General features: G+C 41.6%; 1 protein-coding gene across 1 annotated transcript in view; it reads left to right on the forward strand.

Moving 5' to 3' along the window:
• Positions 1-23466, forward strand: part of USP32 (ubiquitin specific peptidase 32) — a 230454-nt gene that overhangs the window by 150036 nt on the left and 56952 nt on the right. Inside the window, exons 11-14 of the mRNA XM_062215840.1 lie at positions 1408-1469; positions 13075-13177; positions 20877-21066; positions 22389-22564. Coding sequence (XP_062071824.1) covers positions 1408-1469; positions 13075-13177; positions 20877-21066; positions 22389-22564 — 531 coding nt within the window. The remainder of the gene's footprint in view (positions 1-1407; positions 1470-13074; positions 13178-20876; positions 21067-22388; positions 22565-23466) is intronic.

Below are 23466 nucleotides of genomic sequence, written 5' to 3' on the forward strand. Positions count from 1 at the left end.
TCTCTCCATGTAACTCTGACTTTCAAATAAATAAATAAATCTTAAAAAAAAAAAAACTTATCACTTCACACACACACAAAAAATTAGCAAATACAGGTGACAATAAAACTATCCTTAAAACTGTCCCAAGGTACCATCTCAAGCATTGAAACATCATCAGAGTCTTCTCTCTTGTACATTTGTCAAAAAATATCAAATGTTAAGGAAAGAAGTAGACAGAATAATGCTGCACCTCCCCCAAGATATTCAGACCCTGATCCCCAGAACCAGTGAGTGTGTCTTCTTACATGACAAAAAGAACTTTGCATCCATCTTGGGTTAAGAACTCAAGAGACAGAAAAGTTAGCCTGGATTATCCTGGGGGCTGAGTGTGATCACTGGTTCAGTGAAAGTGGAGAACCTTTCCCAACCATCATCAGAGGAGAGGGAGAAAAGGGAAGAGGAGAGAGTGTTGGAAGAATTAACTCAAAGGTGTGTCTTTGCTAACCCTGAAGATAGAGGAGGAAGCAGGGTGCTGGATTAGAAGTGGAACAGTGGAACTCAAGCTGGCACCCATATGGGATGCCAGCATTGCAGGCAGCAGCTTAGCCCACAGTGTACCACAGTGTACCACAGTGTACCACAGTGCCACTCCTTAGGTTCACTTTTGATTCCAGCTTCCTGCTGATGCACACCCTTGGAGGTAATAAGTGATGACTCAAATACTTGGTGCCCTACCACCTGTGTGGGAGAGCTGGGTTCCATGAGCTCCTGGCTTTGGTCTGGTCCAGTTTCAGTTGTGAGAATTTGGGGAGTAAACCAGCAGATGGAAGATACCTATCTCCCTTTCTCTCTGCCTTTCAAATTAAAAAAAAAAAAAAAAAGTTTTTCTAAACCACACAAATACTTGAAATTAAATTTTGCCTAGACGAATCATCAGTAATTCATCAATTGTGGTGCGGTGAGTTAAGCCATCAGTTGGATGCTTTGAGTCCCAACCTGGGGGAATTAAGCCTCAGCCTGTGACGCCAGCATCCCACTCACTTTAGAGTCCTGGCTGATCCACTTCTGATACAGCTCCCTGCTAATATGCCTGGGAAAGCAGAAGATGGCCCTTGTGCTTGGGCCCCTGCCATCCACACGGGAGATCCACATCTTGAAGTTCCTACACCCTGGCCTTGGGCCTGGCCCACTGCTGCCAATGCAGCCATTTGGGACACAAAACAGAGATTTGAAGATCTCTCTCTCTCTCGATCTCTCTCTCTCTCTCTCTAGCTTGCTCACTCATCTCTGGCTCTCTATCACTCTTCCTTTCAAATAAATACGTAAAAATGTTTTTAATAGAATTCATCACAAGAATGTGAAATATTATGCAGTCTAAACGTTGGCAGTAGTCAATAAAGTTTGATTTACGATTTTGTTCCCTAGGTTTGTCACATAGTTCTTGGTTTAAGACCAGCTACTCCAGAAGAAGAAGGACAAATTATTAGGTAAATTTTGTGCTTTCAATATGTATTTTTCATTAAATAGTTGAAATTTCTAACAACCTGAATTATATTTATAACTAAACAGTAGCATGTCCCATTTTAAAGTAATCCTAGTGAAACACTGTTTCCCAAAGAGTTGTGGATTGAAATATATTTGTTAAAAATACCTTCCTAGCCAAGGGATAGGATTAATTTGGAATTACACGGAATACCAAGTTTAATTTCTGAAATAAAAATATTTTATAAGATAAAAAGAAGCCATTTATCTTGGTATAAAAGTCACTCGTTTATTGTAAAAACAATAAAAATAGAAAATAGAGCTAAGCAAAAAAAGTTCATAATTTCTGTATTTGCAGATAATTGCTGTGGACCAGTTTTATATTCACATACCCACTTATATTTATGCCCACAAGGGTGTTTGTAAAACTTTCCCATAAATAGGAATATTCTGAACTATCATTTGATTTCGTGCTTCTGCTTTCACTTCAGGTCATATAATGTGATTTTGATCAGTAAAAGCCTTTAAGTAATTGACTGGTAACCCTAATCATCTTCTGTTTTTCCTATTTTTCTTTAAGCATATTGGAACAGTTTTGTAATAGTCTAAAATGCTTTTGCTTATGGATTTACTTAGGATAAATTACTCTCAGTGAAATATCTTGGTAATATAAAAATGCCTATCCCATGTATAGCTGTTCAGTTTTTAGTACCTTGAGTATTTTTCATTGCCTTGTGGTATTACCATTGTACTAAGCATTTGTGTGAATAAACTCTCATATCTATGTTCCTTGTCATTTAACTTCTTCTTAAAAGTATTGCACATACAAATTCTTCAGTAGTTTCTTTGGGTTGGGACTTCTAGGTAGAAGGCAGTTTGCTGAAATATAATTGGTTGGCATACCTGAGAACAGGATTATGTATTCACCAATGCCAATTAAGGTTTAGATTAGTTGAGAGGTAGGTGGATAGGGAGTTAGCACAGTTATTAAGCTGCTTCCCCTCTTGGTGCCTGGGTTCAAGTCCATGCTCCACTTCCTATTTCAATTTCCTGCTAATGGGCACCCTCCAAAGCAGCAGTGATGGCTCAAGTAATTTAGTTCCTACTGCTCACATGTGAGAGCTGAAATGAGTTCTGGGCTCCTAGCTCCACCCAGGTCCAGCTGGTTACAGGCGTTCGGAGAGTAAATCAGCAGGTGGAAGATGTCTGTCTCTGACTCTCTGCCTTTTAAATAAGTGAAAATAAGTAAATAATTTTTTAAAGGACTTGAATTAGTTGATGTATATTATCCAAGTTTTGAAGTGGTTATTTCTTAAAGAAGATTAAGCAGAATTTCTTTGTTAAAATATTACTATCATCAAAAACTATAGTGTCATGTAGCCTTTTTAATTTTCATATTCAGAAGATAGCCTCTTCATACTTTTAATGTGTTCTTGAGAATGTTGTCTTGGTTTTCTCTAATTTTTGTGTTACGTAAAAATAACATTTAAAATATATTGACAAAGGGGATAATATAAGAAAACACTTAAAGTCTTTTACATTCTTACAGTGACTTTTTTCCTTATAACAAATATAATTCCATGGTGTAATAAGATATTCTGAAGTTACTATAACTTAGCATAGAGAGAATGAATGCTGTTTAGTCAGTACTTACATTTTTTGGCTTATTTTCCAGCTCTTCATTGCATCCTTATTTCAAAAAAGTAATGCTGACAAAATCTTATGTTTTTATAGAAGTTTATTCTTTGTAAAGTGCTTCCACTTGCATCATTTCATCTAGTCCTCAGAATAACTGCTTGAATTTAGTGTCATCCATTTTTTAAAAGACAGAACTGAGATTCAGAAAAATTAAGATATTTGCCTGAAACGGCATGGAAATGACAAAAATAATTTTGGGATCCTTTTTATTAGAAACACCAACTGTAACTTGCTTTTTGTAATCTTTTATTTTTTAATATATCTGAATTTAAAGTCATTGGTTATAATCGGTTGGTTTCATTTTTGAGGTTTTTGTTTTTTAAGTTTTGTTTTGCCTCTGTTTTACTTACAAAAATCTGCTTGGCTGGTTGATGCATATGCTGTCAGGTGAAATAGTTGTTTCTAACTTCAAAGTCACTACACTGTTTTGGAGAACAAGTATCATGATTTCTGGAGTGACTGAAGAGCTCAGCAAATCCTGTCTGCCCAAAACAACTATAAAACTGGACCACAAAAACCATTTCAAGACTCTGAAAAAAAGGCCAGTTGGGTATAGTAAATTGAGAAGCATTTATTCAAGAAAAACCAGTAACTTTTTTTTTTTTTTGACAGGCAGAGTGGACAGTGAGAGAAGTGAGAGAGACAGAGAGAAAGGTCTTCCTTTGCTGTTGGTTCACCCTCCAATGGCCGCCGCAGCCAGCGCACCGCGCTAATCCGAAGGCAGGAGCCAGGTGCCTCTCCTGGTCTCCCATGTGGGTGCAGGGCCCAAGGACTTGGGCCATCCTCCACTGCACTCCCGGGCCATAGCAGAGAGCTGGCCTGGAAGAGGGGCAACCGGGACAGAATCCGGTGCCCCGACTGGGACTAGAACCTGGTGTGCCAGCGCCGCTAGGCGGAGGATTAGCCTGTTGAGCCACGGTGCCAGCTAACCCTTTTTAAAAAAAAAAAAAATTATTTATTTGAAAGGCAGAGTCACAGAGAAAGAGAGAGAGAGAAGAGAGAGATCTTCCATCTGCCACAATGTGCCCAAATGGCCACAATGACCAGAGTTGGGCCCATCTGAAGCCAGCAGCCAGGAGCTTCTTCTGGTTTTCCCATGTGGGTGCAGGAGCCCAAGCACTTGGGCCATCCTCCGCTGCCTTCCCAGGCGCATTAGTGGGGACCTGGGTTGGAAATGGAGCAGCCAGAACTCAGAACAGTGCCCATATGGGATGTTGGCACTACAGGTGCAGCTTTACCCAATGCACCACAGCATTGGCCCCCAACTACCAGCCCTTGATAAGAACACTGAAGTACATGGCAGTTTATCCCTAGGGTTGTTCTGTACCCACCTATCCAGCAAAGTTCTACCAGTTCAGGCCAGAAGGATTCACTTGATTTTGACCAGAGCAGGGATAGAGGCCTGCACAAGGTTATTGGAAAAAGTAAGGTCATGATGGCAAATGATGAGGATAGGCTTGAGAGCAGCAGCGTGAGTTGAGATACTAGTTACGGGAAGCAGCAAGCAGATCAGTCAGGTGTCTAACAGGGATGAAGGGGACAAGTAATGATCTGTAGTGCTGCTTTGCATGTACAAAACTCAGGAAGTACTGAAGTTGGCTTTAACTATCTGTTCTTAGTGCACTGGAATGTGAAGGCTTTCAGAAAGCAAAAGTCTGGAAAGATTTATAGCTCCTTGAACTTTGAGTGTATTCCTAAAACTATCCACAGATCAGCCCTCATGAAAGGTTAGAAGTGTTACTGGCTCTAGGTGTTTCTGCACAACCTTGGCAGTCACTGGCTGATCAGTAAATTATACTCATGTTCAAGAAACCTAGGTTTAAAAATAAATATAAAAATATATTAAAACAAAAAATAGGTAAGTATTTGGCATGGTGGTTAAGATGTCAGTTGGGATGCCCACATCGAAGTGCCTGGATTCCAGTCCCAGCTCTGCTCCTGATTCCAGCTTCCTGCTAATATGCACCCTTGGAAGCAGCAGGTGTTAGCTTACATAGTTGAGTCCATGCAGCTCATGTAGAAAATCTGATTGAGTTCCAGTCACTTGGCTTTGGCTTGGTTCAGCCCCGTCTGTTGCAGGCTTTCAGGGAGAGAACTAGTGGTTAGAAAATGCTTTCCCATCTATCTCTGCCTCTCTCCCTTTCAAATAAATAAAAATGAAAAAAAAAAAAAAAAAAGAAACTGAGCAGCCTCCCACTGCAAGATACCATGCTTAGAGAGAGATACACTGTACAGTATTAGTCCAGGAAGTCAAAACAACAAAAACGAAAACACAGGAGTATTAGAATCCAGAGTTGCTGAAGTATATCATCAACTCAAATGTGTCCAGTTTTATGCAAGAAAATATTATGATTCATGGAATGAACCTGAAATTCTGGCCCATATAAAGAGAAAAAACAAAAACCAGTTAATAGGGAAACTATCTCTGAGGTAGACCCAAATGTTGGACTTACCCTACAAAGACTTCAGTGCCTCTTAGAAAGGGTACCAAATAATCTCCAATGATTTCTAAACTACCTAAGTACAAAAAAATCAGGGGGGAGGGGAGCAGCATTGTGACCTAGCGGATTAAGCTGCCACCTGCAACACCAGCATCCCATATCAAGAGGGCTGGTTCGAGTTCTTGCCACTCTGCTTCCAATTCAGCCCCTTGCTAATGTGCCTGGGAGAGCAGTGGAAGATGACCTAAGTACTTGGGCCCCTGCCACCCATGTGGGAGACCAAGATGGAGTCCTGGGTGCCTGGGTTCGACCTGATCCAGCCACAACCATTCTGTCCATTTAAGAAATGAACCAATGAGTGGAAGTGCTCTTTTTCTATCACTTTCTCTCTATCCCTCTGCCTTTCAAATAAATAAGTACATCCTTTTTTAAAAGTAAAAAAAATTTTCACTTGGTGGCCAATGCCGTGACATGGTAGGTTAAGCCTCCACCTCAGGCCCTGGCATCCCATATGGGCACTGGTTCAAGACCCAGTTGCTCCACTTCCAGTCCAGTTCCCTGCTAATGACCTGAGAAAGCAGTGGAAGATGGCCCAATACTTGGGCCCCTACATCCACGTGGGAGACCAGTAAGAAGCGTTCTTGGCTTTGGATCGGCCCAGCTCTAGCCATTGCAGCCATCTGGGGAGTGTGAACCAGCAAATGGAAGATCTCTCTCTCTCTCTCTCTCTCTCTGCCTGTCAAATAAACAAATAAATCTTTTTGTTTTCATTTGACAGGCAGAGTTAGACAGTGAGAGAGAGACAGAGAGAAAGGTCTTCCTTCCGTTGGTTCACCCCCGAAATGGCCGCTACGGCCAGTGTGCTGCGCCTGCGCCAATCCAAAGCCAGGAGCCAGGTGCTTCCTCATGGTCTCCCAAGTGGGTGCAGGGCCCAAGGACCTGGGCCGTCCTCCACTGCCTTCCTGGGCCACAGCAAAGAGCAACCGGGACAGAATCTGGCGCCTCGACCCAGACTAGAACCCGGAGTGCCGGCGTCGTAGGATTAGCCTAGTGAGCCGCGGCGCCAGCCAACAAATGAATCTTTTAAAAAATTCACTTGAAGTGGCTGGAAGCAGACTTAAACTGACTGAAATATCTAGCAAAACAATATATATCACATAATGATGAGAAAAAGAAATAGAGGAATATAGTAACAAATTAGGAGATTTGAGATAAACAGAAAGCAACTAAAATGATAGCCATAAATCCATGTAAGTAATTAACTTAGATATAAATGGATTATACTCTCATTCAATGACAACCCTCAAAGGCAATTGACTCAAGCAATTGAGTTCCAGCCACCTATGTGGGAGACTTGTATTATGTTCTAGGATATCAGTTCCCAGCTTTGGCTCCTGCCTCTCAGACAAATAAATAAACATGTAAATAAATTCTTTAAAGGCCAAGATTGTAGGCTAGATTCTAAAAAAAAAGGATTTATTTGATTATGTGAAAATTATATGATTATATGAAAATCAGAGAGAGATCTTCCATCTGCTGGTTCACTCCCCAGATGGGCACAGCAGCTAGGGCCGGGCCAAGCCAAAGCCAGGAGCCAGGAGCATCATCTGGGTCTCCCACGTATTTAGCAGAGGCCCAAGCACTTGGGCCACGTTCCACTGCTTTTCCAAGGCCATTAGCAAGGACTGGATTCCAAGTGGAGTGGCCGAGGTTCGAACCAGTGCCCATGTGGGATGTCAGTATCACAAGTGGTGGCTTTACCCGCTATGCTACAATGCTGGCCCCAAGCTTAAGCAATTTTAAAGAATAGAAAACTTAAGACTTGCACTTCTCTGATTTCAAAATTTGCCATAAGCTTACATTTTAATCAAGTACTGATATAAGGGCATACAGAACAATCAAACTTAATTAAGTGACAGTTCTGAAGGGAAGCTTTGTGTTATTAGTTGATTGATTTTCTACGAAGTTACCAAGAAAATTGAATAAAGTATATCCTTTTCAAAAAAAATTGCAGTGATGATTGGATATCTACATGCAAACAGATCCATTTAGACCATTACCCACACTATGCTAAAAAATGTACCCAAAATGGATCCCATAATCATAAGAACTAAGACTATAGCACTTCCAGAAAACAAAAACGTAGAAAATCTTTGTTTCTTAGAATTAGGAAATTTCTTAGATATAATACCAAAAGCACAATTTGTAAGTGAAAAAAAAATACAAATTGGGCTTAGAAAAATTTAAAAACTTCATTTAGAAAATGAAGAAGCCACAGCCTGGGAGAAAATATTTTCAAATCATGTGGGCGGTGCTACGGCTCACTTGGCTAATCCTCCGCCTGCGACGCAGGCATTCCAGGTTCTAGTCCTGGTTGAGGAGCCGGTTCTGTCCCGGTTGCTCCGCTTCCAGTCCAACTCTCTGCTGTGGCCTGGGAAGGCAGTGGAGGATGGCCCAAGTGCTTGGGCCCTGCACCTGCATGGGAGACCATAAGGAAGCACCTGGCTCCTGGCTTTGGATTGGTGCAATTGGTGCAGTGCACGGCCATGGCGACCATTTAGGGGGTAAACCAACGGAAAAAGGAAGACCTTTCTCTCTGTCTCTCTCTCACTGTCTAACTCTGCCTGTCCAAAAAAAAAAAAAAATTGCAAATCATGTATTAGATAAAGGACTTATTTCAAGAATTTATAAAAAAGCTTAACATACTAAGAAACTAAAAATCTAACTTAAAATGTGCAAAACGACTGAATAGACGTCTCATTCAACATATCTGAATGGGTAATAAGAGTGTGAAAAGAGGCCCAGCTGCATCTCCAGGGAAGGCAAATTAAAAGCACAGAGAAATGACTCAGTGAAAATTGTGTAGTAGGTAACTCTAAGAGCACATCTCAGATGAAACTGAGAAGCACAGCACATTTTTGTTGAAACTCTTGAAGAGAAAGCTTTACAGCAACCAAGCAATTGCTAATTTAAAAAAAAATTAAGCTCAGTGTGGCATTTATAGTTGTTCTTGCATAGCTCAGTGGTAGTCTGGAAGATGGAGCCGAGATTGCCAGTCTGAGCCCCTGGTCCCTTGTTTCCACATGTTCATAAAGAGGTTGTGTGTGTGCTAACCAGTCTGGGGCTATCCTAAGAACTGACACAAGGTGATTGTCTCTGCTACACTTAACTCAGGCTAGAAAAGCAGATACATTACTCAAAAATACTATAAGGCAAATGAATAACCTATAGCTTCTTAATACAAAAGATTATGTATGGAGGCGTAAAAAGTTCTGGAAGTCTGGGAGGGAAAGCTAAGAGATTTCCTTGGGAAATTAGCATTCAGCAGCACACTTGTATACTAAGAGATTTAGTGTCTTGCACATGGCTAGAGCAAGATGCACACTCAGAAGAGACCTGACAAGACCCTAAAGCTTTTACTTCTGGCTGATGGCTAGACTAAGGACATGCAGAAAGGAGAGGTTGAGGCAGAGTTCAAACAGCTTGGACAAGCGTTGAAGGGATGTCCCAGCACAGAGCCATTCTGAAAGACAGTCTTGATTTCTATCACCTGTACATTTTTACCTTTCTTGAAAATCTCTGTCAAAATACTAGCTGAACAAATGAAATGAAAAGACTTAACAAACCACATATAAGAAAGAATATTATACTTTACAAAGAAATGAATTAGGAAAGACACTCATGTGCCTGAAGAGGGGAGAAATCTGTTTTCCGGAGTTAACCTTATCTCTCCTGTGTTGCTAATGGAAATGTCAAATGGTGCAGACACTCCAGGGAAGAGTTTGATAGTTACTCAACACAGAATTTCCACATTGAGCCAGCACTGTGGTGTAGCAGATAAAGCTGCCACCTTCGGTGCCAGCATCCCATATGGGTGCTGGTTTGAGTCCTGGCTGTTCCACTTCCAGTCCAGCTCTCTGCTATGGCCTGGGAAAGCAGTGGATGATGGTCCAAGTCCTTGGGCCCCTGCACCCTTATGGGAGACCCAGAAGAAGCTCCTGGCTCTTGGCTTCAGATAAAGGCCCAGCTCCTGCCATTTTGACCATTTGGAGAGTGAACCAGCAGATGAAGACCTCTCTATCTCTCTCTCTCTGCCTCTGCCTTTAACAGTGAGAGAGAGAGACAGAGAGAAAGGTCTTCCTTTGCCGTTGGTTCACCCTCCAATGGCCGCCGTGGTTGGCGCGCTGCAGCCGGCGCACCGCGCTGATCCGATGGCAGGAGCCAGGTGCTTCTCCTGGTCTCCCATTGGGTGCAGGGCCCAAGCACTTGGGCCATCCTCCACTGCACTCCCTGGCCACAGCAGAGAGCTGGCCTGGAAGAGGGGCAACCGGGACAGAATCCGGTGCCCCAACCGGGACTAGAACCCGGTGTGCCGGCGCCGCAGGCGGAGGATTAGCCTAGTGAGCCACAGCACCGGCCCTGCCTCTGCCTTTCTAATAAAAAGTAAAAATATTAAAAAAAAGAAGAATTACCACATCAACCAGCAATTCCACTCTAGGTACATAATTGAAAGATTTGAAAACAGGTAAATACTTTTATACAGTGTTCATAGCACCACTTATTCACAATAGCCAAAAGTTGGAAGCAGTCTGCATGATCATCAGTGGGTGAATGGATAAGTAAGCCGTGGTGCACACAGGCCATGGAATATATACCCAGAGGAAGGGATGAAGGAACAGCCATTTGACTAGTGGTTAAAATGCTAATTAGGATATGGTCCACATCCCACATAGGAAGCCTGGGTTTGACTTCTGATGCTGGCTGCCAATTCCAGCTTTCTCCTTATATGAACTCTGAGAGGCAGCAGTGACAGCTCAAGTAATTGGGTTCCTGCCATCTATTTGAGAGACCTAAATTGAATCCCTGGCTTCTGTCTGTAGCCCCTTAGTCATTGGAAGCATTTGGGGAGTAAGTTAGTGGGTAGGAGCATGTGCTCTCTCTCTCTCTCTCTCTCTCTCTCTGTGTGTGTGTGTGTGTGTCTCTCTGCCTCTTAAATAAATAAATAGCTCTTTTAAAATACTGTCTACTACAGGCCCCGCAAATACTAAATTTTTATTTCTAACAATTATTTTTTAAAAAAGGAACAAAGTACAAATATATGCTACAACCTAGATAAAACTCACAAGCATGCTAAGTAAAAGAAACCAGATATAAAAGGTTAATCTATGTTGGGGCCAGCATTGTGGTGTAGCAGTTTAAACTGCCAAATGGAATGTCGACATCCCATACTGGAGTGCTGGTTTGAGTCCTGACCACTCCACTTCCGATCCAGCTGCCTGCTTATGTACCTGGGAAGCAGCAGATGGTAGCCCAAGTTCTTGGGACCCTTCCACTCATGTGGCAGAGTGGAGTTCCTGGCTCCTTGCTTTGGCCTGGCCTAGCCCTGAATGTTGGCAGCTGTTTGGGGAGTAAACCAGTATAGGGAAGATATCTCTCTGTCTCTCCCTCTCTGTCACTCTGCCTTTCAGATAACAAATGAATAAATGTCACATGTACGTTATTACATTTTGGGAGGGGATTATTGATGATTTTTAACTTTTTTTTTTTAAGATTTATTTTTTATTTATTTGAAAGGCAGAATACAGAGGCGAGGGAGGGACAAAGAGATCTTGCATCCACTGGTTTACTCCCCAAACAGCCACAATGGCCCAGGACTGAGTCATGCTTAAACCAGGATCCAGGAGCTTCCTTTGGGTTTTCCATGTGGGTGCAGAAGCCCAAGCACTTGGGCCATCTGCTGCTGCTTTCCCCGGTGTGTTAACAGGGAGCTAGATAAGAAGTGGAACACCCAGGACTCAAACCAGAACCCATGTGGGATGCCGGCATCACAGGCAGCAGCTCTACCCACTATGCCACAATGCCAGCCTCACACTATTAAATTTATTTGCAGTATCCAGAATAGGTATACAATGAAGGTAGGTAGGAGTCATGGGCTGGGGGAAATGTATAATTTGGAATAATTGTTTAATAGATGGCTTTAATTGACATGTATGAAAATGTTTGAGAGGCCAACACCGTGGCTCACTTGGCTAATCCTCCACCTGCGGCGCTGGCATCCCAGGTTCTGGTCCCGGTTGGGGCACCAGGTACTCGTCCCGGTTACTCCTCTTCCAGTCCAGCTCTCTGCTGTGGCCTGGGAGGGCAGAGGAGGATGGCCCAAGTGCTTGGGTCCCTGCACCCGCATGGGAGACCAGGAGGAAGCACCCGGCTCCTGGCTTCGGATTGGCATAGCACCAGCCACAGCAGTCATTAGGGGAGTGAACCAAAAGAAGGAAGACCTTTCTTTCTGTCTCTTTGTCACTGTCTACAACTCTACCTGTCAAATTAAAAAAAAGAGAGAGAGAAAGAAAATGTTTGAGAACTTAAAGGATATGGCTGCACATTTTGAATGTAATAAGTGCCACTGAATTGTATGCTTTTAAGTCATGAATTTCCTATTATATGACTTGTAAATATTTCTTTAAAAAATCACAGTTGGACAGTTCTTCACACTTACTAAATTGGTAGTAAGACAGACTGACAGTATAATTGTTGGCAAGATTGTGTTGTAGGGACCGGGACTGTGGCGCAGTAGATTAATCCTCTGCCTGCGGCACCAGCATCTCATATGAGCACTGATTCTAGTCCCGGCTGCTCCACTTCCAATCCAGCTCTCTGCCACAGCCTGGGAAAACAGTAGAAGATGATCCAAGTGCTTGTGTCCCTGCATGGAAGAAGCTCCTGGCTCCTGGCTTTGGATCAGCTCAGGTCCAGCCATTGTGGCCATTTAGTGAGTGAACCAACAGATGGAAGACCTTTCTCTCTGTCTTTTCCTCTCACTGTCTGTTACTCTACCTCTCAAATAAATAAAATCTTTTTAAAAAGAAATAGACTGTTGTAAAAAGCACTCATACATTGCTATATGAATTTTAAATTGTGCAGCCACTTCAGGCATTGGTTTACTAGTTTTAAATGTTCATTAGCCTGTTGTCCAGACAAACAAAATGTGGTACATATGTAGAGTGGGACATTGGTCAGTGATAAAACACAAACTACTGATAGATGCTACAACATAAGTGTCCTCCACAAACATGCAAAATAAAAAAGACTGGATATAAAACACCATGCTTCGTATCATTCCATGGATCTGAATAGTTTAGAAAATGCAAATCAGTGAGGAGAAATAGATGAGTTGTTTCTGAAGGCTGAGGGTGGTAACAGGGACGGACTAAAAATGGGTACAGCAGATCTCTCTGCAGTAACTGATGTATTCTAAATGATCTAAAACTGGATTTTGGTGACTGTTGACATCGTTAAGATGCTTGATAGTAATCTTGAAATTGGCTTATCAATGTGGCAATCTCCTGAGTATATCGACATGTTTCATGTTTTATTCCTTTGTAAAACTTCTAATGTTATTTGTAGATGTTGTCATGTGTTTTGTACATCATTTGATGCATGGTTTTTTTTTTTTTTTTTTTTTTATATACAGAGGATGGTTAGAACGAGAGAGCAGGTACGGTCTGCAGCCAGGACACAATTGGTTTATCATCTCTATGCAGTGGTGGCAGCAGTGGAAAGAATATGTCAAATACGTGAGTTCCATTCTGTTTATCTACATTATTTCATACGATTTTGATCCCCATCAGGCTTTGTGTAACTAGTAGCCAATAATAAAATACTGCAGTATAGATACAGATTTGTAGGGAAAGGAAGGGAATCTGTATATTATACTTGCCATGGGCTAGGCTCTGTGCTTACACTTCCGTGTAAGATTCTTCCCTTGCAACAGCACTGTGACAAAGGTCATATTGGGCATGGAACTGCCTGTATATGTCATACCCCTCACATCTCATTTAATTCTTTCAGCATCCCTGAAGGTGATATTATACCTGTTTTTCCTGTGAGGGACCTGTTACTGAGAGAAACAATGTCCTGAATATTTCGTTTCATGTGGAAGATCTAGGGTCAAATCTAAGGACTGGCTTTAAAGCCTGTGTTCTCTCAAAGCAGTTTACCTTTTCCATCAAAATGTTGAAGGCCCTTGCATAAGAAGTGTCAGTCTCCTATTCAAGAAAACTAGTATTGGAACTAATGTGAGAGCTCAGAATTGCTAATAGACAGTTTGCCATTGTTCCAAAGAAAGAATTGAAGAAATTCCCATTCTTGAATATTATAGAGTCTTATTTAAAATGTGGAATTTTCTTCGCAGAATTAGAAAACTGAAAGTAATGCCAGGAAGCGAGTGTTTCCTTCTTGAGAGTCACTTGACACAGTTGGCTTATTGATAAGCTTGTTGTCATTTGCCAAGTGATTTTGAGTGCCAAAAATCTAATAATTTGTATTTTCCTGTATTCTTTTCTATCACTTCATATCAGAATGTTGATATTAGATGTTTTACTTTATCACCATGCTTCCTTGTTACTCTTCTCTTTTGCAGAGTTCAATAGTGTGTTTTCACTTGTAAAAATACTGTAATTGGGAAGCATGGAGTTTAGTTTTTCTGAAGGAATAAAAGTAGACAAACAACTTCAAGGAACCTGTAGGTAAATAATGATGCTGAGTATAGGTAGAAGAGGAGAACATTGGTGGAAAAACATCAGTCTTTATTTTGAAAGACTGTTTGCTCTTTATATTCTTAGTTTGGCCTTAGAATGAGTGGTTATTAATCTATGACTGAGAACAGATTCAAAGCATAATGTAGTTTTGTTAGATGTTTTACTTTTTGTTTTATGTAGGAGTATGATTAAGTCTTGTAATTAACAACATATTGTTTATAAACAGACAATATAAGACCATGCCTATGTTATTCTTGCTTGCTGTGATACTTTTTTACATTAAAAGAATTAGGGGAGGGGCCGATGCTGTGGCACAGTGGGTTAACGCCCTGGCCTGAAGCGCCAGCATCCCTTATGGGCACCAGTTTGAGATCTGGCTGCTCCACTTCCAATCTAGCTCCCTACTGTGGCCTGGGATAGCAGTAGAGGATGGCTCAAGTGCTTGGGCCCCTGCACCCATGTGGGAGACCTGGAAGAAGCTCCTGGCTCCTGGCTTTGGATCTATGCAGCTCCAGCCATTGCGACCAATTGGAAAGTGAACCATGGGATGAAAGATCTCTCTCTCTCTCTCTCTGTGCCTCTCCTCTCTCTGTGTAACTCTGACTTTCAAATAAATAAGTAAATCTTTTAAAAAAAAGAGAAAGAGAGAGGAGAATAATAATGGAGATGTAGACAGGCAGGCATTTACATGTTCCTCTCCCCATTCTATGTTCTTAATACAGTGTGTGTCTGACAAATGCTGACTCTAAAATCTACTTTAATATAAAGGTTAATTGTTACAAAACCTCGGAAGAGTATCTGTTCCTGTGGAGGGGAAGGTGACAGAGAACTATGGCAACTTGTTTAATAAAATGGCGGGTGGGTAGGGTAGGAATGTAAGTAGAATAACAGCAATCTTTTCTGAGGATGTGTATTAATTAGAAAAGCATTCGGGGCCAGCGCTGTGGCGCAGTGGGTTAAAGCCCTGGCCTGAAGCACCAGCATCCCATCTGGGTACCGGTTCTAGTCCTGGCTGCTCCACTTCCAATCCAGCTCTCTGCTGTGGCCTGGAAAAGCAGTAGAAGATGGCCCAAGTCCTTGGGCCCCTACACCCATGTGGGAGACCCGGAGGAAGCTCCTGGCTCCTGGCTTCGGATCGGCACAGCTCTGGCTGTTGCAGCCATCTGGGAAGTGGGCCAGCGGATGGCAGACCTCTCTCTCTCTGTCTCTACCTCTCACTATAACTGTGTTTTTCAAATAAATAAAATTAATATTTTAAAAATAATTAGGAAAGCATTTTTTACTAAATAAATGATAAGAGAGACAAAGGGAGGGAAGTTGGGAAGAAAGAAGAGAGAGAAAGAGCTAACATCTGCTGGCTCACTCCAAATGCCTGCAACAGGTAGGGCTGGGCCAGTCTGAAGCCAGGAGCCTAGAGCTCAATCCAGGTCTCCCACAGGGGTAACAGCAACCCAATTATTTTGCACCTGCTGCTCCCAAGATCTGCACCACTGGGAAGTTGAAACTGTGGGGCTGGAGCCAGACTCCAATCCAGGCACTCTGATATGGGAATATGGATATCCCAATTGGAATCTTACTGTCTGCTCCACAAATAATATTTTTTAAAAGTGACAATCTGGTCTTTTTTTTTTTTTTAATTGATAACTGTTAGTATTGCCACCCAGCTTCTTTTTTTAAAAGATTTATTTATTTATTTAAAGTCAGAGTTACACAGAGAGAGGAAAGGCAGAGAGAGAGGTCTTCCATCTGCTGGTTCACTCCCCAGATGGCCGCAATGGCCAGAGCTGTGCCGATCCGAAGCCAGGAGCTTCTTCTGGGTCTCCTCCACGGGTGTAGGGGCCCAAGGACTTGGGCCATCTTCTACTACTTTCCCAGGCCATAGCAAAGAGCTGGATCGGAAGTGGAGCTGCCTGGACTTGAACCGGCGCCCATATGGGATGCCAGTACTGCAGGTAGTGGCTTTACCCGCTATGCCACAGCGCCAGCCCTGACAATCCGGTCTTTAAAATGAGAATAATAGTAAGCTCTCTCATAGGGTGATCTGAGGATTAAATGAGTTGATACATGTTAAGTGATTTAATACATCTGCACAGAATACATATTAAATAAGCAGTAACTATTACTATGAGAAACCAACATTAGGTAATCATAGTGAACACAAACTTATGCTGGAGTCCTGATCCTGCCACTTTCTATATGACCTTGAACAAATTAGTTGTCCTTTCTGTAATTCAGTGTCTGCATATGAATACTGGAATTAATATCTATTTTAATAAGGCTGTTAATGGGAAGCAAATGCATAAAATATGTGAAGCACTTAGCCTAGTGCCTGACAAATAAAAATCCTACATAAGATTAGAGGTAATAATGATGGTTGTTGTAATAATATCAGCAGTTGTGTTTTAAATTTTTCTTTCTGCTATCTGCTATATATTACAACTTTGACAAGTGCCTTGTTTAAAAAAATAGTGTTCTTAACATATCATAAAATATATTAACATATTTGATTTTGCTCTGGGCTTCATCTTCCTGCCTAAGACATCACTTAGCTTTGGTTTTTTGTTTTGTTTTGTTTTGTTTTGAACAAAATGGCCTAATTAGGTTATTATGTTATTACTGATTGTCTGTGGAGAAAACCATATGTTTCAGAGAGTTGCATGCCAAAATGGAAAGACCAGAGACCAGGAGAGCAGGAAAAATAAGCCATCCTTTCTTGGGGTATTTTATAGTCCATGTTTGTGGATTCTTACCAATCTTTTTCCTCTTTAATAAGTTAAGCATTTTTCTTTTATTTGGAATCTCTTATCACAATTTAAATGAAGAGGAATGATGAAATCTTTTCTATCACCATTGTAGTTTACATATTTGTCTTTCTTCCTGTTTGAGAGTTAAGGGAGAATGGCTGTTACCACTCATGTACAGATTTTACTGTTTAGTGATCATGTAACATCAGAGCTAGGAAGGACTTTAATGTACCCTGTTTATCTTTACAAGTGAAGACTCTGGGTTCTGTTTAGTTTTTTAATTGCTGAAATCTCTATTAATGACTCTATTACCTGATCTTGAACTGTAGAGCTCAAGTCTCCTAATGTTTGCCTTAGTCTTTTTTCCATTAATCCAGGCATCCTGCCGCTTTTCCAAAACCAGCCTTTCAGCCTAATGAAGTAGAAAATTGATGTAATGGGGCCAGCATTGTAGCACAGTTGGTTAAGCCATGGCCTTCAGTGCTGGCCTCTCATATAAGCACCAGTTTGAATCCTGGCTGCTCCACTTCCCATCCAGCTCCATGCTAATGTGCCTGGGAAAGCAGCAGAAAATGGCCCAAGTCCTTGGACCCCTGCACCCAGGTGGGAGGCCCGGATGAAGTTTCTGGCTCCTGGCTTTGGCCTGGCCCAGCCCTGGCCATTGCGGCCATTTGTGGAGTGAACCAGCAAATGGAAGACGTCTCTCTCTCTCTCTCTCTTTCTCTCTCTCTCTCTCTCTCACACACACATACACACACACTCACTCTCTCACTCTCTCACTTTACTATTCAATTAAATAAATCTTTAAAAATAAAAAGGAAGAAAATTGACATAACTATTGGTTATTTGAGATCTGTAATACTTGTAGCATATATGTGTGTGTGTGTATAAGGGATAAGAAGTAATGTCATTGGTAGAGAAAATGAATCCCATACTTTGGAACACAAAAAGTATTCATGCAGTTTAGAGGGAAATAGAGTTCTTTTATGGTAAAGTGTCCCGTAGACTTTTTAGTAGTCGATTATTGACAGAAAGCGGGAAGAGCTTCACCATGAATGAAACGCTGCCTGTCTAGAAGCCTATTTCAGTTAGATCCAGACCCAGAAATCAAGAAAACAAAGCAAGATCCTATGTGATTGGGAAGCCATTGTAATCCATAAGCTGTACACTGGAAATTTATATTCATTAAATAAAAGTTTAAAAAAAAAAAAAAGATCCTATGTGATTTAGAAGAGAAATTTTCCCAAAACATGCAGAAATGAACACCACAGACAAAAGACAGTGGCATCATGGTTTTGCAGTACATCACTGTGATTGGTTTGTTGGACACGTAGAAGGAAAACAGGAATAAGATTTGCTGAAAGCTAAAGAGCATGAAAGGAACAACAAGCAAAGAAACATAGATTTCTTCCCACATGCAGTTAAATAGTTTCCGCTTCTGAGATTTCACAGCCTCCTGATCCTGCTATGCCTTTCTGACCACAGGTGAAACTTTACTTACGTAAAAACTTACTTTTCTGAAAGCAGAGACCCAGAAGTTAATTTAAAGGGGGGGGGGGGGGGGGAGGGGGAGACACTGTGAAGTAGCAGGTAAAGCCACCATCTGCAATGCTGGCATCCCATATGGGCGCCAGTTTGAGTCCCGGCAGCTCCACTTCCGATCCAGCTCTCTGCTGTGGCCTGGGAAAGCAGTAGAAGATGGCCCAAGTCCTTGGGCCCCTACACCCTCGTGGGAGACCTGGAAGAAGCTCCTGGCTCCTGGCTTCAGATCAGGGTAGCTCCTCTATCCCTCTCCCTCCCCCCTTTCCCTCTCCTTTTCTCCCCCCTCCCCCCTTTCTTCCCTCTCCCTCTCCCCTCTCCCTCCTCCTCCCCCCTCCCCAAGATTAACCAGTGGAACAAGATCCCACAGGCATCTGAGGATATAGGCAATACCATGGGTGGAAGAACTCAGTGGCATTCAGTGAACTCTGGCACAGATTATAGCAGATAAAACTGGTCAGTGAATGTGGGTTTTGAGTGCACTGCTTATAAAGTGTAACTGAAACTCAAGGAAATACCAGATTTAAAAGACAAATTCCAAGTCACACCACATCAGTAGTATAATTGATGCTTTTTTTCTTTTAAAGCAATTGTAGCACCCCTCAGTTTAGCATAGGGAGGCATTGATCAGCAATTCATTAGCTATTTTCTCCCCTTTGATCCATAAACCAAGTTACTGCTGTTAGTCCATGAATCCTTTAGAAGTTAGCTTTGAGGAAATTCCCTTGCCTTTAATTAAAAGAGTGCGCTGTGGGCCAGCATTGTGGCCTAGTGCGTTAAACTGCTGCCTGTGATGCCAGCTCCCTGCTAATGTGCCTGGGAAAGCAGTGGAAGGTGGCCCAAGTGCTTGAGTCCCAGCACCCACGTGGGAGATTTGGAAGAAGCTGCTGGCTGTGGCACCACCTGGCCATCGCAACCATTTGGGGAGTGAACCAAGAGATGGAATCTTGTTCTCTCTATATATATATCTGCCCTCTGCCTTTCACAAAAATAAATAAATCTTAAAAAAAAAAAAAAAAGTGCCCTTCACATTGGCTATATGATATGGTATTCCATTTGTCTTTTACATTTACATATGTTTTTTCCATCATAAAAAATAAACTGCGAGCCGGCGCCGCGGCTCACTAGGCTAATCCTCTGCCTTGCGGCGCCGGCACACCGGGTTCTAGTCCCGGTCAGGGCACCGATCCTGTCCTGGTTGCCCCTCTTCCAGGCCAGCTCTCTGCTGTGGCCAGGGAGTGCAGTGGAGGATGGCCCAAGTCCTTGGGTCCTGCACCCCATGGGAGACCAGGAGAAGCACCTGGCTCCTGCCATTGGAACAGCGCAGTGCGCTGGCCGCAGCGCGCTACCGCGGCGGCCATTGGAGGGTGAACCAACGGCAAAAGGAAGACCTTTCTCTCTGTCTCTCTCTCTCTCACTGTCCACCCTGCCTGTCAAAAAAATAAATAAATAAATAAATAAATAAACAAACAAACTGCGGATCCCGCATTTAGCCTAGTGGTTAAGATATGTGTGTCCTGTATCAGAATGCCTGGGTTCAGTGCCTACTCTAGCTTCAGCTTCTTCCTGATGCAGATCCCAGGAGGCATTGGTGATGGCCCCAGTAATTGGATTCTTCTTATCCACATGGGAGACCTGACTAGAGTTCTGTGCTCTAGGCTTCAGCTTCGCCCAGGCCATTGGTGGCATTTGGGGAGTGAAATCAGTGGATAGGAGCTCTATTTCTCTCTCTCCCTGTGCCTCTCAAATAAACAAATAATAATTTAAAATGTCAACCACATTTATTGCTGAATTATTGAGTCTGGTTCATATTTATTTTCTTCAGTGTTTCCTGTTTTCTACAGCGACCATTTAATCTGTAGTAATAAAAAAGTATTATTTTTTATCAAAAAAGACATGCACCATAATATCTAAATTATTTATGTAGTGCACAGTCCCTCCTAGTCTCTTCCAGTCCAGCTTACTCATTTTATTTATAGATGCACTTTTCCCCCTTACAGAGCTTAAAATTTCAAAATTAAAATGTTTTTTGATGGAGCCAGCACTGTGGCACAGCAGGTTATGCAGCCGCCTGCAATGCCAGCATCCCGTACCAGAGCACCAGTTCAGGTCCCAATGGTTCTGCTTCTGATCCAGCTCCCTGCAAGCATATGGGCCCCTGCCACCCATGTGGGAGACCTGAATGGAGTTGCAGGCTCGTGGCTTTAGTCTAGCTCAGCCTTGACCTCAGGGGGCATTTGGGAACAAGCAAATGGAAAATCTCTTTTTCCGTGTTTTTCCTTCTCTTTGTCTGTAACTCTGTCTCTCAAATAAATAAGTATTTTTTTTAAATATTTTAAATGACTACAGCCAAACGTAGGATTAGGAATAATAGATAATTGTTGGATTTATTTTTGAAGGCTGCATAGTTGTCAAATTATTAAATTGTACTTATTCTGATTTTGTAATTTTAGGATGCCAACCCTGTTGTAATTGAGCCATCAACTGTTATGAATGGAGGAAAATACTCATTTGGAACAGCGGTACATCCAGTGGAACAGGGTGAAGATAGAATTGGAGGCAGTCTCAGTTATGGGAATACGGAAGACAAATTTTCAGACAATATTTCTACTGCATCTGAAGCCTCGGAATCCACTGGCAGTGGTAAGCATGACTTCCTTTCCTTGGGGCTTGGTTATGGGTAGTTCTTAAGGGAGTCCATTTCGGCAGAGGGTGTTATGGATGGGATATTGGGCATCAAGCTTCCATTCACAGAAATAAGTTTGGAATGAAGCTGTCAATTGTAAGATTCTTGAATGCATTGTTAACTTTCCAAAGAAAATCTCATTTCTGTATTATACTCCATTAACATCTCATTGTCGAAGTATTTGTACTGGTGTCATTAATCCAATCTCATCTCTCCATGACGCTATTAAATTGATTGTATTTATACATTAAATTTGGGAGGATAGTTTTTAAGAAAGTAAAAATTTCCATATCCAGTACTCTTTTATTCATAAGTATTTCTTTGTTGGATTAAATGCACTCTTACATCAGGTTGTGTGGATATTTGGGAGCACAATTTGGGGGTTATTTTGTTAAAACACAAAAAATTCATAGTGCCTCTAATAGTTTTCTGTATTTCTTGGTATTTACCTAAAACCATGTATTTCCACACTTACGGAGGAGATGCTGTGGTTTCTGTGACCCTACTGAGTTGAGCTGGTTTCTGTTGTGCTGCTGGAATAGTAGCAGGACCCTCAGTTTTACCCTATTGTTATTTCCTCTTTGAGATTTAATATCCTTTTCTGTGGAGGGAGGAAGCAATTTGGATAGAGATAGCATTTTCACTACAAAGATCTTTGTAGAACCTACTGCTTCTCTTTCTCTATCTGACATTACTAAGATTTAGCCATCCTGGAAGCCCTTTGATTAACTTTAACACCAAGATTTTTTTTTTTCTTGACCTTGTCTAAGGTTCTGTTTGGTGTGTGCTTACTGTATAATACTCACAGGTTGAGCAATCCCATGGGTAGGTCACAAAGTGATTTGATGACTATATTGTTTACCTAACCCTAACATGTAGTTGAAAGTTGAAATGCCAAAAAATAACCATTGAAGTTCACACTGTAAGTTGTCATTCATCATTTGCAAAAGTCCAACTATGTATCCATATCTCTTGCATTCCTGTCAGAGGATATAAAATCTCCATGATGAAGTATTATATGTTCTAGTGAGGTGGCCAAGTGTCTGTTTAGTAAAAATTTTAAAAGCTTTTATTCTTCTGAGTGCTGTGCTGTACACTGTCCAGAAAAGAGTACACGCATGTTTCCTGTCTTCTGCAGAGTCATTAGAATCTAACACTATACTGACATGTCAGCAGAATAGTAGCATTAACCCAAAACATGGACATTGAGTTCACATCTTCAAACCTATTTATGTATAATAACTAAGAATAAGAGATCCCATCTTCTTTTTCCATATAGGCTTTCTGTATTCTACCACACCTGGGGCAGATATGTGCTTTGCTCGACAACACAACACTTCTGACAATAACAACCAATGTTTACTAGGAGCCAATGGGAATATTTTGTTGCATCTTAATCCTCAGAAACCAGGGGCTATTGATAATCAGCCACTAGTAACTCAAGAACCAGTAAAGGTAGGTAATTTGACTTCTAGCTTTAAAATCATTCCCTGCCAAGTTGCCAGTTGAATTTCATCCAAGAGGTTTTAGCACTTAGCAAAATGCTGGTGGCTCTTTTAAATTAACCTGTTGGGGATGAGAATCTCTTTGTATATATATTTCAGTGAGAATATTTTATGACTTAATACTTGCAGTGAAGTAATGTAGTGGTCCTTGGAAATATTATTCTTACTTGGGACACTACTATGAAAATGTTCCATATTTTTTATTGCTTGAAAGATATATAGGAAAACTAATACTATTGTTTCCAAATACTCCAGTGATTTTTCCAAATGATTTATTTGCCTTGAGTTTTCAAAAACAGTTTATTTGAAAGTCACAAGTAAAAATTCTTTTAGAAAATTGAGTCTTTTCAGCAACATGAGACTCTAGATACTAATATATGACTTTGTTCTTTTATGAGTACATTTTGTTAAAACACAAGAGATTTTGTAATTAAAAGTATTAAAAACCAGAGTCTGGTGTTGTGGAATACTGCATGAAGCTGCTGCCTGTGATGCTGGCATTCCATATGGAGATCAGTTCATGTCCTGGCTACTCCACTTCCAATCCAGCTCCCTGCTGATGGCCTGGGAAAAGCAGAGGAGGATGACCCAGACTTGGGCCTCTGCTACCCTTGTGGCAGACCAGATGAAGCTCCTGGCTCCCAGCTTTGTCCTGGCCCAGCCTTGGCCTTTATAGCCATCTGGGGAGTGAACCAGTGAGTGGAAGATCTCTTTGTGTCCCTCCCCCTCTCTCTGTAACTCTGGCTTTCAAATAATTTTAAAAAAATGTTAAAAACCAACATTTAGGAGTGGCACCTGCGTCCCATATCAGAGTACCTGAGTTTGATACCTGGCTCCAGCTCTTCTTGGTTC

This window comes from Lepus europaeus, chromosome 18 (genome assembly GCF_033115175.1).
Source record: "Lepus europaeus isolate LE1 chromosome 18, mLepTim1.pri, whole genome shotgun sequence".
NCBI lineage: Eukaryota > Metazoa > Chordata > Mammalia > Lagomorpha > Leporidae > Lepus > Lepus europaeus.